This window comes from Entelurus aequoreus, linkage group LG01 (assembly GCF_033978785.1).
Source record: "Entelurus aequoreus isolate RoL-2023_Sb linkage group LG01, RoL_Eaeq_v1.1, whole genome shotgun sequence".
NCBI classification, from domain to species: Eukaryota; Metazoa; Chordata; class Actinopteri; order Syngnathiformes; family Syngnathidae; genus Entelurus; species Entelurus aequoreus.
The window spans coordinates 21,397,216-21,414,353 of NC_084731.1; the positions used below are offsets into that span (position 1 = coordinate 21,397,216).

The 17,138-nt window shown below is 37.5% G+C and overlaps 1 protein-coding gene across 7 annotated transcripts in view; it reads right to left on the bottom strand.

The window, feature by feature from the left end:
• chl1b (cell adhesion molecule L1-like b) overlaps positions 1-17,138 on the bottom strand; it is a 225,820-nt gene that overhangs the window by 91,324 nt on the left and 117,358 nt on the right. For 5 of the 7 annotated variants that reach the window (XM_062045698.1, XM_062045671.1, XM_062045716.1 and 2 more), the window contains exons 2-6: positions 14,138-14,322; positions 11,911-11,928; positions 5,283-5,391; positions 4,887-5,077; positions 786-908 (exon numbers count right to left, since the gene is read on the bottom strand). In XM_062045698.1, the coding sequence (XP_061901682.1) occupies positions 786-908; positions 4,887-5,077; positions 5,283-5,391; positions 11,911-11,928; positions 14,138-14,237 (541 nt within the window). In that variant the 5' untranslated portion in view covers positions 14,238-14,322. The remainder of the gene's footprint in view (positions 1-785; positions 909-4,886; positions 5,078-5,282; positions 5,392-11,910; positions 11,929-14,137; positions 14,323-17,138) is intronic. The other 2 variants (XM_062045707.1, XM_062045690.1) reach the window with 1 other exon arrangement.

The window sequence follows — 17,138 nt, forward strand, 5'->3', positions numbered from 1 at the left end:
TTCATTGAAAAGTACAGTGCTTTTCCTTCAAAAATAAGGACATTTCAATGTTACCCCAAACTTTTGAACGGTAGTGTAAATATAAACGGAATACAATGATTTGCAAATCATTTTCAACCCATATTCAGTTGAATATGCTACAAAGACAACATATTTGTTGTTCAAACTGATAAATAAATTCCACTTTCAAAGCTTCAACAATTAGTTTCCTCAGTTCCCAATAGTTTATTGAGTGTTGTTAAAAGAAAAGGTGATGTAACACAGTGGTGAACATGCCCTTTCACAACTACTTTGGCACGTGTTGCAGCCATGAAATTCTAAGTTAATTATAATTTGCAAAAAAAAAAAAAAGTTTATGAGTTTTAACATCAAATATCTTGTCTTTGTTGTGCATTCAATTGAATATGGGTTAAAAAGGATTTGCACATCATTGTATTCCGTTTATATTTACATCTAACACAATTTCCAGACTCATATGGAAACAGGGTTTGTAAATACATTTTCACGAAGTAGAAATTATAAATCATAAATTGAACATTTTCATTTCTAGAGCCCAAAAAACTGTTGACGATTTTCCAAACAGGGTTTTTAACGTTAAGAAAGCCCTCTAGACATGAAATAACACCCAAATAGTCACCTTTACAAGCTGCATACTTCGAAGCGCCACTCAATACTGCAGTCAGCACTATAGTCCCGAGTGTCTTATAAGAGTAATATTAAAGACGGAAATGGGGCAACAAACAAAGTAGAAGTCCTTTGTAGACACAATAAGAGGTATCACTCACTGATAGTCATCCAGTAGATCTGGAAAGGGGGTATTCCTTTGGGTGGGTCACAGTTTAAGACAAACGGCTGACCTTCCTCCACCACAACTGGATCAAGAGTTTCTTTTGGAAACTTCGGTACATCTAGAAAAATAGGGGGAAAAAAACTACAGTCAGGAAAAACAAGTCTAGCATGAACAGACTGTTGCAATTCTCTCCACATCCAAAAGATGGCACTAATGCAATTGCATGTTTAAGGATTCAACCTGCACATAGACGTAAAAAAAAAATAAAAAAAATAAAATAAAATCACTAATGTGAATGGCTTTTTATTCTGAGGTCAACCCTGGAGTGGATTTTGTACTTGAAATGTGTGGGAGCGAAAACACAAATGCGGCAAATAGAGTGGAAAGGCTAAATGCTCAGTGTTTCATATTTACTTTAAACATGCCACCTCCGACTGACTCACTGCGGGGAGGGACAGCTGCTATTGTTGCACAGGTCTGGACTTGAATCACTTCGCTTTAAAGGAGCTGTAATAGACCCCCCCCCCCCACACACACACACACACATTCTTGTACTTGTCACCTTCTTGAGATCTCCGAAAAATGCCTATTTCTTTAGGACCACCCTTTCTAGATATATTTGTATTTACAACATTAATAATATATACAAATTATGTCATTATAAAAAAGCCTGTTGTGAAAAATGAGTTGGAATTTCACAAGAAAAAGGTCACAATTTCACAAGAAAATGGTCACAATTTCACAAGAAAAAGGTCACAATTTCAAAAGAAAAACTTACAATCTTGGCAGCATTATAATAGAAGTCGTAATTTTATTCAACGCAAGTCAAATTGTTACAAGAAAAACTGAACATTTGTGCAGTATTATGATAAAAGTTGTAATTTTACTCAATAACAGTCGCAATTTTAGATTAAAAAAAAAGCTCAACATTTTGGCAATTTTGATAAATGGTGAATGGGTTGTACTTGTAAAGCGATTTTCTACCTTCCAGATGCTCAAAGCACTTTGACAGTATTTCCACATTCACCCATTCACACACACATTCACACACTGATGGCGGGAGCTGCCATGCAAGGCACTAACCACAACCCATCAGGAGCAAGGGTGAAGTGTCTTGCTCAAGGACACGATGGACGTGACGAGGTTGGTAGAAGGTGGGGATTGAACCAGGAACCCTTAGGTTGCTAGCACGGCCACTCTCCCAACCGCGTCACGCCGTCCCCTTATGAAAAGAGTCGTAATTTTACTCGTCAAAAGTCACAGTTTTATAAGAAAACTGTAAAATGTTGGCAAAATTACAATAATAATCGGAATTTCACAAGACAATCCTATAATGTTGGCAGTATTATAATTGAAGTCGTCGTTTTACTCAACGCAAGTCAAAATGTTACAAGAAAAACTGAACATTTGTGCAGTGTTATGATATACCGTATTTCCTTGAATAGCCGCAGGGGCGTTAATTAATTTAAAACCTCCTGTCACACCTGCGTTTACCGGAAACCGGCGGGATGGCCGTGCATGCGGTAATTATTTTAAAACCTCTTCTCACTCCGGCGTTTACCAAAAGGAATCCATAAAATTTAGGCGTGCGCTTTGAGTGTGATGTAAGCATACCATCATGAAAAGCACATTTAATTAAAAAAAAAAACGTTATTATGGTCTTACCTGTACTTATAAATGGAGTCAATTTGCAGCTCCTTCTGACCAAAAGCATCGATAACTTGTTTATAGAAGTCTTCATTATTTTCTTTTTTCCGTTTTAAAAGTCTCTGTCTCGATGGAGATATTCCTTTAATTATTACCTCCTGCTTCCATTGAAAGTCCAGTTTAGAAAACTGTTTTATTTTAGATACCGGTATGTAATCCTCCTTGTTAAAAGGAAGAAAAAAAAATCTCTTGCTGCATGTGTTCACTTCTTCTGCAGTACCGGAAGTCGCAAGAAGGATCACTAGCGCAGCAGCGCCCTCTACCACCAGGAGGCGGGAGTCATTTAATGACTTATACAGTATTTCACACACGCAGCTACGGTATATTAATAAAACATAGCTGCTTACTGTTCTCTGTAGCATACTGTACCGGTATTCAATAGCTTGGACCTTAAATCCTACTGAATAGCTCTTTATCTTTTTTCCTTTGTGCGATTGTAAACTACTGAAAGCAGCTTCCTCCATTTTGAAAATGAGGACAGATGCGTCACTCGTGACGTAACGAATTTGACCCGGTGGAAGTTCTAGCCATATGCTAAATATTTTGCGAAACGAGTTTGACCCGGTGAAAATTATAGACATGCGATAATAAAATTAATATTTTGCGAAACGAATTTGATCCAGCTTCAATAATAAACCGGCGATAAGGCCAAGCATGCGTTAATTATTTTGAGAAACGAGTTTGACCCGGCAGTAATTCTAGACGTGCGAATACTATATTCCCTGCGCCAATTCAAGGAAATACGGTAAGTTGTAATTTTACTCAATAACAGTCGCAATTTTAGATTTAAAAGAAAAAGCTCAACATTTTGGCAATTTTGATAAGTGGTAAATGGGTCATACTTGTATAGCGCTTTTCTACCTTCAAGGTACCGTATTTTTCGGACTATAAGTCACAGTTTTTTTCATAGTTTGGCCCGGGGGTGCGACTTATACTCGGTAGCGACTTATGTGTGAAATTATTAACACAATACCGTAAAATATCAAATAATATTATTTAGCTCATTCATGTAAGAGACTAGACGTATAAGATTTCATGGGATTTAGCAATTAGGAGTGACAGATTGTTTGGTAAATGTATAGCATGTTCTATATGTTATAGTTATTTGAATGACTCTTACCATAATATGTTACGTTAACATACCAGGCACGTTCTCAGTTGGTTATTTATGCGTCATATAACGTACACTTATTCAGCCTGTTGTTCACTATTCTTTATTTATTTTAAATTGCCTTTCAAATGTCTATTCTTGGTGTTGGGTTTTATCAAATACATTTCTCCCAAAAATGCGTCTTATACTCCAGTGCGACTTATATATGTTTTTTTCGGCCGGTGCGACTTATACTCCGGAGCGACTTATACTCCGAAAAATACGGTACTCAAAGCGCTTTGACACTATTTCCACATTCACCCATTCACAAACTGATGGCGGGAGATGCCATGCAAGGCCCTAACCACGACCCATCAGGAGCAAGGGCGAAGTGTCTTGCTCAAGGACACGACGGACGTGACGAGGTTGGTAGAAGGCGGGGATTGAACCAGGAACCCTCAGGTTGCTGGCACGGTCACTCTCCCAACCGCGTCACGCCGTCCCCTTATGAAAAGAGTCGTAATTTATTCACCGACAAAAGTCAGAGTTCTACAAGAAAACTGTAAAATGTCTCAATATTATGATAGTAATCGGAATTTCACTGACAAAAGTCGTAATTTTACTCCAAAAATATCACTATTTTACAAGAACAAGAAAATAGGCAATATTGTGATAAGTCAGAATTGTATATGACAAATGCCACCATTTTGCATTAAAATGTAATAATTTTACATGAAAAAATAATGATTTTACGAGAAAATATTGCAATGTTACAGAAACAGAAAAAATATGAGAAATTATTCCCAATTATATAAGAAAAAAGTCGACACATTGTGAGAAAAAGACTGCTTTTAGTTAATTATTATTATTTGTATTTATTTATTTATTTTTATTGGTTTTTAATCTTCATTATTTACTTCAAGTTATTACCGTATGTCTCTATATACATATTTATTTTTTTTAAATACATTTTGGCCAAAGGGGTCGCATTTCAATTTCTTATACACACTTGTTATTACATATGTTGTCCAGAGGGGGAGCACTTTTAAAACCGACACACAGTCAATTTGAAAAAATCCCTCCTTTTTGGTACCACCCTAATTTTGATAGATTTCACCACTAGGGGTGCAAATGAGACATTCTCTATCAGATGCAATGGTTTTCCTTATTGGGACCTTGATTTCGGTCCTAACTTGTTCACCGGTCCTCATATGCAAGATACTTTTCCCTGTTGATGTCTCAAGAAGGGTAGAAATACAAGAACACACACACACACAGGCAGGTGTACACATTACTTACGTGGGACAATGAATTCGATCTCCTTCGATATGGCCGTCCCCAGTTTGTTTGAGGCGTAACAGCGGTATGTTCCCTGGTACTCTGTAAGGTTCCCGTTATTGGGTATCACGAAGGTCCCGGTTTGTTCTTCTTTTATCAGCCGGGGGTCTAAGAAAGGGTCGAACTCCTGGCCATTTTTCATCCATCTGAATCTGTAGAATGAAAGTTACTCGTGAGATGGGGAAGTCTGCAGCTGGGACTGTAGTGTGTTTGTTGTTGTTGTTCCCCAATTCTGGCGCTAAGTCAGTCACAAGTTCAGCATGCTGAGAAGTATGTGTTATGGTTTTTGGGGGCCGCTAACAAGCTTTCGTCACTCTCTATCCGTCATGTCGACGTGGTGCAAAGTTCGCTACTCACTCTGGCTCGGGATTCCCTTTGGCCTCGCACGTCACGGGGAAACTCTCGTCAAACGGGAAGGCGATGAGAGAGCTCGGAGACTGGGAAGTGATGGTGGGCAGCTGCTCAACTGGGCCACGGATCAAAAGAACATGAAAATGTGAGTTCCTCAAAAGGTAGCCGTTCAGAATGATTACATAATCCAGTGGTGTCCAAAGTGTGGCCCGGGGGCCATTTGCGGCCCGCAGCTAATGTTTTACCGGCCCGCAGCACATCATTCTAAAAATACTAAAGCATTTTTTAAATATAACAGCAAATAGGTGAAATGCAATCAGAAAAAGTTGCATTGTTGAATGTAATAACAGTTTTTTTTTTAAATAATTTATCAAAAATAATCAATGTTGCTATGAATTATTGACTGATTTTAGGACAAAAAGGACATAAATACAAATAAAAAAACGTGAAAAATATGAAAATTATTTCAAAAAAATACATGCTAATTATATACTAATACTTATTATTATATTGATTGTTATTATGAATATACTAAACTAATGACATTATATTTTGTCTGAAGCTATAGAGATTTAAGCTGAGATAGGCTCCAGCGCCCCCCGCGACCCCGAAGGGAATAAGCGGTAGAAAATGGATGGATGGATGGATGTAAAAAAAAATAATGAAAAAAGCAACAAAAAATAAAGCATGACCTTTTTGAGTGGGGCACTTTTGGATCCCCAAGAATTTTATTGGAATTAAAAAAATAAATGTTGCTATTAATTATTGACCTATTTAGGGATCCAATTACTTCACATAAAATATTCCACTTTGAAAATATTTTTGTGAAAAATACTGTATATTTTATATTTTTGCCCCAAAAAATAGGATTTTGACAAAAAGCTCATAAAATGTAAAAAAATAAATAAATACATATATATATATATATATATATATATATATATATATATATATATATATATATATATATATATATATATATATATATATATATGAAGTTGAATTAGAGATTCAAACGTTTAATAAAAAATAAATTATATATTACTTATTTTTAACCTTTTTTAAGACTGAAACCCTTCTGGGTCCCTAGGACCTAACTTGAGGGAGGCCCAAAGGTTAAAGAAAAAAAAAGTGTATATTGTATAGGTTTTGAAAATGAAATTATATCAAAATGGCCCCCGCGTGCTTTGATTTTTCAGTGCGCGGCCCTTCAGTGGAATAAGTTTGGACACCCCTGGCATAATCACTAGCATTAGCACAGCATGCATGGATGTGAAAACTTGAGAATTCCTAACATGTCATATTAGATTGATTGATTGATTGATTGAAACTTTTATTAGTAGATTGCACAGTACAGTATATATTCCGTACAATTGACCACTAAATGGCAACACCCGAATTAGTTTTTCAACTTGTTTAAGTCGGGGTCCACGTTAATCAATTCATGGTACAAATATATACTATCAGCATAATACAGTCATTACACAAGTTAATCATCAGAGTATATACATTGAATTATTGACATTATTTACAATCCGGGGAGGTGGGATGTGGTGGGGGGAAGGTGTTAGTCTAGGGTTGTAGTTGCCTGGAGGTGTTCTTTTAGTGCGGTTTTGAAGGAGGATAGAGATGCACTTTCTTTTACACCTGTTGGGAGTGCATTCCATATTGATGTGGCATAGAAGGAGAATGAGTTAAGACCTTTGTTAGATCGGAATCTGGGTTTAACGTGGTTTGTGGAGCTCCCCCTGGTGTTGTGGTTATGGCGGTCATTTATGTTATGGAAGTAGTTTGACATGTACTTCGGTATCAGGGAGGTGTAGCGGATTTTATAGACTGGGCTCAGTGCAAGTTGTTTTACTCACTTTTTGGACACTTTTATTTCATCCTGATTCCTTGTTTAAGTTCATCATAGCTACAGTGCATGGTTTCCAGGCTTTACTGGGGTGTCAAAAATAAATGTTATTCACGGGCATCTAAAGTATTTGCATTTATTCTTGGAACGATATGACACGTTTTTCACATTCGTAAGTTTATACTCAAATGGTCATACAGGGGTTAGTGCACGTGCCTCGCAATACGAAGGTCCTGAGTTCAATCCCGGGCTTGGGATATTTCTGTGTGGAGTTTGCATGTTCTCCCTGTGACTTTGTGGGTTCCCTCTGGGTTCTACGGCTTCCTCCCACCTCCAAAAGACATGCACTTGGGGCGGTATAGCTCAGGTTAGTAGAGTGGCGGTGCCAGCAACTTGAGGGTTCCAGGTTCGATCCCCGCTTCCGTCATCCTAGTCACTGTAGTTGTGTCCTTGGGCAAGACACTTTACCCACCTGCTTCCAGTGCCACCCACACTGGTTTAAATGTAACTTAGATATTGGGTTATCACTATGTAAAGCGCTTTGAGTCACTAGAGAAAAGCGCTATACAAATATAATTCACTTCACTTCACACTTCACCTGGGGATACGTTGATTGGCAACACTAAATTGGACCTGTGAATGTTGTCTATCTGTGTTGGCCCTGCAATGAGGTGGCGACTTGTCCAGGGTGTACCCCGCCTTCCGCCCAAATGCAGCTGGGATAGGCTCCAGCACCCCCCGCCACCCCAAACGGGACAAACGGTAGAAAAATGGTTGGATGGATAGTCAAATGCAAAACTACTCAGTCAATTTGAGCCTCTTGTTTGTATCGGTTTAGCTCCAATAAACTCCAGTTGTATGTAATTCCTCAATTCCCCCAAAAATGGATAAACTCGCTGGAATATAAAGACAATATAACATACATCCATAAACGTGGATGCATATGCAAAAGTGCAATATATTTATCTGTACAGTAATCTATTTATTTATATCTGCACCTTATTGCTCTTTTATCCTGCACTAAAATGAGCTAATGCAACAAAATGTAGTTCTTATCTGTACTGTAAAGTTCAAATTTGAATGACAATACAAAGGAAGTCTAAATGTCAGAATAATTGTATCTAAGTTATCACAAAACTTTGTGTTTCAATGAGTTCCCGGCGAGAGGACAAAAGCTGTCTTTTATCCTACCAAGCAAAAGGCTTGTAAAACTCCACTGTGTAGGATGGGAAGCCACATGAAGGTGTCAGTTTCTTTGATGTTTTGTAATCCACAGGAAGATTTTGTCTTGACCCGAGATCTACAAATTGGAGAGGAAGCAGGACCTGAATCCCCTCCTGGCATATTTTATTTGAACTGTTTTGTGATCAAAGGCAGCGGCTGTTTACGACCCCCTTCCTTTAGAAACAGCTGTTGCCATGTAATCAGGGAAAGTCCAAATAAAAGAGGAAGCGTACAATCTTTCATCAGAGCGTGGTGGGAGACTGTCCAGGAGTACAGCCCAGACGTTTCTCCTCAATTGAGTTAAATTGAATTATGTCTCTGTTTAATTCCTTGCTTCTTTGTCTGTTTAATAGATGTCATCAGTGTTTGAACCTGGCACTAAGTCTAAGTCTAATGTGTTTTAAACGTTCTGGATCGCTAAAACAGCGTCTTTGTGTTTCCTTTTCATCCGTTGTGTTTGAAGGTTGCAGAAGGAGTGCATATTTGTCCATAAGTTGTTTATATTTAAATAATACAATTAAATATTATTCACAAGTGAATAATGCTGTATAATAGACTGTATTTGTATTATTCACATGTGAATAATGCTGTATAATAGACTGTATTTAAATTATTCACATTTGAATAATGCTGTATAATAGACTGTATTTATATTATTCACATGTGAATAATGCTGTATAATAGACTGTATTTATATTATTCACATGTGAATAATGCTGTGTAATAGACTGTATTTATATTATTCACATGTGAATAATGCTGTGTAATAGACTGTATTTATATTATTCACATGTAAATAATGCTGTATAATAGACTGTATTTATATTATTCACATGTGAATAATGCTGTGTAATAGACTGTATTTATATTATTCACATGTGCATCATGCTGTATAATAGACTGTATATATATTATTCACATGTGAATAATTATGTATAATAGACTGTATTTATATTATTCACATGTGAATAATGCTGTGTAATAGACTGTATTTATATTATTCACATGTGAATCATGCTGTATAATATACTGTATTTATATTATTCACATGTGAATAATGCTGTATAATAGACTGTATTTATATTATTCACATGTGAATAATGCTGTATAATAGACTGTATTTATATTATTCACATGTGAATAATGCTGTATAATAGACTGTATTTATATTATTCACATGTGAATAATGCTGTGTAATAGACTGTATTTATATTATTCACATGTGAATCATGCTGTATAATATACTGTATTTATATTATTCACATGTGAATAATGCTGTATAATAGACTGTATTTATATTATTCACATGTGAATAATGCTGTATAATAGACTGTATTTATATTATTCACATGTGAATAATGCTGTATAATAGACTGTATTTATATTATTCACATGTGAATAATGCTGTGTAATAGACTGTATTTATATTATTCACATGTGAATAATGCTGTGTAATAGACTGTATTTATATTATTCACATGTGAATAATGCTGTGTAATAGACTGTATTTATATTATTCACATGTGAATAATGCTGTGTAATAGACTGTATTTATATTATTCACATGTAAATAATGCTGTATAATAGACTGTATTCATATTATTCACATGTGAATAATGCTGTGTAATAGACTGTATTTATATTATTCACATGTGCATCATGCTGTATAATAGACTGTATATATATTATTCACATGTGAATAATTCTGTATAATAGACTGTATTTATATTATTCACATGTGAATAATGCTGTGTAATAGACTGTATTTATATTATTCACATGTGAATCATGCTGTATAATATACTGTATTTATATTATTCACATGTGAATAATGCTGTATAATAGACTGTATTTAAATTATTCACATTTGAATAATTCTGTATAATAGACTGTATTTATAGTATTCACATGTGAATAATGCTGTATAATAGACTGTATTTATATTATTCACATGTGAATAATGCTGTGTAATAGACTGTATTTATATTATTCACATGTGAATAATGCTGTGTAATAGACTGTATTTATATTATTCACATGTAAATAATGCTGTATAATAGACTGTATTTATATTATTCACATGTGAATAATGCTGTGTAATAGACTGTATTTATATTATTCACATGTGCATCATGCTGTATAATAGACTGTATATATATTATTCACATGTGAATAATTCTGTATAATAGACTGTATTTATATTATTCACATGTGAATAATGCTGTGTAATAGACTGTATTTATATTATTCACATGTGAATCATGCTGTATAATATACTGTATTTATATTATTCACATGTGAATAATGCTGTATAATAGACTGTATTTATATTATTCATATGTGAATAATGCTGTATAATAGACTGTATTTATATTATTCACATGTGAATAATGCTTTGTAATAGACTGTATTTATATTATTCACATGTGAATAATGCTGTGTAATAGACTGTATTTATATTATTCACATGTAAATAATGCTGTATAATAGACTGTATTTATATTATTCACATGTGAATAATTCTGTGTAATAGACTGTATTTATATTATTCACATGTGCATCATGCTGTATAATAGACTGTATATATATTATTCACATGTGAATAATTCTGTATAATAGACTGTATTTATATTATTCACTTGTGAATAATGCTGTGTAATAGACTGTATTTATATTATTCACATGTGAATCATGCTGTATAATATACTGTATTTATATTATTCACATGTGAATAATGCTGTATAATAGACTGTATTTATATTATTCATATGTGAATAATGCTGTATAATAGACTGTATCTATATTATCCACATGTGAATAATGCTGTATAATAAACTGTGTTTATATTATTCACATGTGAATTATGCTGTATAATAGCCTGTATTTATATTATCCACGTGTGAATAATGCTGTATAATAGACTGTATTTATATTACTCACATGTGAATAATACTGAATAATAGATTGTATTTATATTATTCACATGTGAATAATACTGTATAATAGACTGTATTTATATTATTCACATGTAAACAATACCTAAGTGTTTATTGTCTATTGTGAGCAAACTATGGTGCTGAATTTCCCCCAGGGATTAATAAAGTACTTTCTATTCTATTCTATAAGGCCAGCGCAAGAACAGCTTCCGTGGGCGTGGTCATCTTGATTTCCGACCTCGTAAATGGAACGCTCATAATTCGGCTGTGACATCATTCCCAGCTCAGACTTCCAACTTCCGAGGTCAATGGGATACACCATAACCCCTGTGGTAGACTAGGGCCCACTGTATCTATATGTTATGCCCACTTCTATTGTAATATTAGTCAATATGATCAAATGAATAATCATAATAATATTAATTAAGTGTAAAAAAAAGATTACTATATGTACTGTACGTCACAGTGTCAGCAGTATATTTCAAAGGGAAAACAAGCCCAACATAGAAGGGAATTAGCATATGGTGAAGCAAATATGGCTAATGATTAAAACCATGGCAGTCGATGAACAGATGGAAGGTGAATAACACAAAGCAACAGTTTGTAGGAATGAACTTACTGTTTACATGACTTAAAACTAGCACATCCATGGCAGCAGAGGAAAGATAAGAAGATAAACAAAACAAAAACAGTCAGTTAGCTTGGGATTTAATCTTTGTCGCATGTTTCCCCCCCCCCAAGACTGATCTCTAAAATGTTTTTCTTTTTCAGAAAACTGTTTGAACTGTTCTTTATCGAACCCTAAGAGACAATATTGAATAATTTAGAAGAAGAGGTTTGATATGTGTTTCCAAGGAAACTCCGATACACGCCTACACCAACAATAGAGGAAACCTGATTCAAGCATGATAATGGCTGTAAATGTATTCCATTCACACAGCGCTTGATGATGGCAAGTGTACTCCCTGGCCTGGTTTATTCTAATCTAAATTATTCAAATGATTTGTTTTCCCAAAGAGAGCATTTTTTTGTGTATCTGTACATGATGGTAAGCAGTGTTTCTTTTACAGTCGCATATTTATTAGCAATGCTGCATAACATTACCAGGGTTTTGATGCAACTTTGAATTTTGCCTGTAGCCTTTTCTGTGTAGTTCACCAACCTTGTTTATGCCAGTGTTTTGCAACCACTGAGATTGTCCACGGAATCTCACCTCTTTGGGTTAAAAATATTTTTTGCAAACCAGTAATTAGAATCCGCAAATAATGTGCCGTTGTTGAGTGTCGGTGCTATCTAGAACTCGGCAGAGTAACCATGTTATACTCTTCTATATTAGCAGGTGGCAGCCAGCAGCTAATTGCTTGTGAGACGGCGATGGTTTGTCGTGATCACAATTTGCAGACCACGTAAAAATGTGTCTAATGCTTGAATCAAAAATAAACCAAAGGTGAGTCCTCCTAAGAAAAGGCATTGAAGCTTAGGGATGGCTATGCAGAACGAAACCAAATCTAAACTGGCTACAAAGTCAACAAAAACAGAATGCTGGACGACAGCAAAGACTTACAGCTTGTGGAGCAGAGACGGCGTCCACAAAGTACATCCGTACATGACATGACAATCAACAATGTCTTTATTTGTTTTGGTGAGCCCCTGGTATATTAATGCTGTGGGCGTCATAAGACCTCACTACTGGGTTTGTACACTTATGTTTCTTCGACACACAGTTGATGATAATCAACCTGTTTGTCCTCCTTCTTTGAATGAAAATTAATACAACAAAACAAAACTGAAGAACCGATAACAAAACCAAAATTGTAAAAAAAATCCTATCTATTTCATCCCTAACCAGGCAATTAAAGCATAACTTTGAAACAAAGAGCTTTCATATCTGAAGTAAGTATTAACTCTTGAGCAAACCAAGATTTAAAAGCTGCATTTACGGCCTGTTTCTACGAGGATATTTCAAAATCAATATACAAACTTAAAGGGGAACTGCACTTTTTTTGGAATTTTACATATTGTTAACAATCATTATAAAGACATGATGACATATGGATTTTTATTTTATTTTATTCATTCTAAATATTAAATACACGTAAATAAAATTCCGCTCCTCTATTACGCCATAAAATCTGATACATTATTAACAATTATATTTTTTCATTATGTATGTGTGTGTATATATATATATATATATATATATATATATATATATATATATATACATATATATATATATAATATATATATATATATATATATATATATATATATATATATATATATTAATACATATATATATATATATATATATATATATATATATATATATATATATATATATATATATATATATATATATATATATATATATATGTATATATATATATATATATATATATATATATATATATATATATATCCGGGCGAGTCATACCAAAGACTACAAAAAATGGGACCCATTGCCTCCCTGCTTGGCACTCAGCATCAAGGGTTGGAATCGGGGGTTAAATCATCAAAAATGAATTGAAGATTTTTGAAGAGCAACAACGCAAACTTTTAAGAACACTTAGCTCAACACCCGGAACTGGTCGCCAATCAATCGGGCACATTAACCACCAATGACATGGACATTGGAGGCTACATTCTAACCTAACCTTTTTGGACTTTTGGAGAAGAAAACTCAAACACCCAGGAGGAAAACATGTACATTTCAGAGAATCCCAAGCCAATGTTTGGCAATGCAATAGTGCTAGTTAATATTTTGTTACTAACTGCATTTTGGGTTGATCAAAAAACTAAACATATTCAGTCAATTGTACACAAATGTAAAAAACAGCACTAACCTTCCAGTGGAATATGTAAGGGTGTAGTCATATCGAAGGTACAGAAAAGCGTGATTGCGGCGAGAATGCCGATTATCCCCCAGCTCTTCTGTGATGTCATGATTGGCCACGATCTCAGACGTCAGGAAATGATGCTTTCCAGTGTCTCCTCAGTTCATGTCTCCGGTGCACTCAAGACGCGGTACCTGTGAATGCAAACGAGATGGTAAAGAATCCACCGACACACACTGGCAGAGGGGAAAGGCAAACCCCAGACACAACAAATCCCATGTGACCGAAAGCCCTGCTGCTCGGTCTGTCAGCCAGGCGTAACCAGAATGTTTTCATTTGCATCAAACGGGTGGCTATGTTCATAATTAAAATGTTGCCGCGACACAGAAGTATATTCACATGGAAGTCTCCTACCTACCTATGCACTCAAGTCATCCACCCACATAGATATTGCAGAACTTTCCCCAAGTCTACTCCAGCAATTCTTATATTCAGTATTTTTTTACAGGACATAAGTAAAGTAATGTCCAGAACATGTCCAATACTACATTTATTTTAAATTTTTCAAATTTTTTAATGTGGGTTGTTTTTTTGCCTTTTTTTTGCAGGACTAGCCTTTAAATAGACCCCCTTTTTAGACCAGTTGATCTGCCGTTTCTTTTCTTTTCTGCTCTGCCCCTCTCTCCCTTGTGGAAGGGGGGGCACAGGTCCGGTGGCCATGGACGAAGTGCTGGCTGTCCAGAGTCGGGACCCGGGGTGGACCGCTCGCCTGTGCATCAGTTGGGGACATCTCTGCGCTTCTGACTCGTCTCCGCTCGGGATGGTCTCCTGCTGCCCCCACTATGGACTGGACTCTCACTATTATGTTAGATCCACTATGGACTGTACTTTCACAATACTATGCTAGATCCACTTGACGTCCATTGCATCCGGTCTCCCCTAGAAGATTGGGGGGTGGGGGGGGGGGGGGGGGGGTCACCCACATCTGCGGTCCTCTCCAAGGTTTCTCATAGTCATTCTCATTGACATCCCACTGGGTTGTGAGTTTTTCCTTGCCCTTAAGTGGGATCTGAACCGTGGATGTTGTTGTGGCTTGTGCAGCCCTTTGAGACACTTGTGATTTAGGGCTATATAAATACACATTGATTGATTGATTGATTGATTGACCCTTTGGGGCTGTGCGACAAGGGGTGGCACTTCCGTGACTTCTGCTGTGCTTTTTTGTGGGCTTATGGATCTGCCTCCCGGGAGCCTTTTGGCCGTGAGGACCAGCTGCTGGGTCTCTGCCACATCGAAGTCCGTTTGGAGAGACTGGAGGAGAGGATATGCGGATGAAGAGACAGAGCTGCGGAGATACCGCTGGGCACCGGGACGGACGGGCTTCACGGTGTCTTGGCTGAAAAGCAGGTATCGGACGCCTCGGTCTCCTTGGACGAATCCTCGCTCAGCCATGCGGACTGGACACTGACCGAGAGTTGGTGGGCGGCCGAGGGTGGAGTCGGCTCTCTTGGTTGCTTTGTTGGGTCTGCTCCTGTCTCTGGCCATGCTCCCCTTTTGGTTTGGGACCCTTTGGGGCTGTGCGACAAGGGGTGGCACTTTTGTGACTTCTGCGGTGCTTTTTTGTGGGCTTCTGGATCTGCCTACTGGCAGCCTTTTGGCCGTGGGTACCAGCTGCTGGGTCTCTGCCACACCGGAGTCCGTTTAGAGAGACTGGAGGAGAGGATATGCGAATGAAGAGACAGGGCTGCGGAGATAGCGCTGGGCACCGGGGACGGACGGGCTTCACGGTGTCTTGGCTGAAAGGCAGGTATCGGACGCCTCGGTCTCCTTGGACGCATCCTCGTTCATCCATGCGGACTGGACACTGGCCGAGAGTTGATGGGCAGCCAAGGGTGAAGTCGGCTCTCTTGGTTGCTTTGTTGGGTCTGCTCCTGTCTCTGGCCATGCTCCCCTTTTGGTTTTGGACCCTTTGGGGCTGTGCGACAAGGGGTGGCACTTTCGTGACTTCTGCTGTGCTTTTTTGTGGGCTTCTGGATCTGCTTCCCGGGAGCCTTTTGGCCGTGGGGACCAGCTGCTGGGTCTCTGCCACACCGGAGTCCGTTTGGAGAGACTGGAGGAGAGGAGATGCGGATGAAGAGACAGAGCTGCCGAGCTACCGCTGGGCACCGGGGACGGACGGACTTCACGGTGTCTTGGCTGAAAGGCACGTATCGGACGCCTCGGTCTCCTTGGACGCATCCTCGCTCATCCGTGCGGACTGGACACTGGCCGAGAGTTGGTGGGCGGCCGAGGGTGGAGTCGGCTCTCTTGGTTGCTTTGTTGGGTCTGCTCCTGTCTCTGGCCATGCTCCACCCTCACCCCAGCAGGCGATGGCGTGGAACACAGCTGGAGTGTTGAAATTATGTTTTTGTTTGGTTGCTTATTTATGCATGGTGCAATGTATATTATTGGTTGATTTTTTTGTTGTTGTTTTACTTTTGTGTGTGTAGAAGTGGCACTGCTGGAGTGGCAGCTGGTTGCATCAGCTCTGCCCTTTTAATGTCTTTAATGTCCTTTGTGTTCTTTGACGTTTCCCTCTTACACACATGTTTATGTGTGTTATGGCTATGAGGTTTTTTTTTCTTCATTGGCCTCAGTCTGGACCCACTCTCCAGGGGCCCAGGCTTAGACCGAATATTTTTTTTCTCTCACCGCCCCAGCGTTACTTGTTTCTCACCCTTTTTGTAAGGGGCGCCGGAAGTTGGCAGACCCGTCAGCGATCCTGTTCTGTCTCCCTGTAATGTTTTTTCCGCTCTTAAATGGAATTGTGCTGAAAATCTTAATTTCCTCTCTGGGATTATTAAAGTACTTCTGGTTCTGATTCCAAAATCACAATAATTTTAATCGGACAGCTGTTTAGATCATGGTCTCCACATCTGACTTTAAAGCTTTGCAGATGAGCATGCAGCAGCACATGAATTATTTTTATTATTGCAGCTCATATTCCAGCCTGAGGGGTGTGAGGCATAGC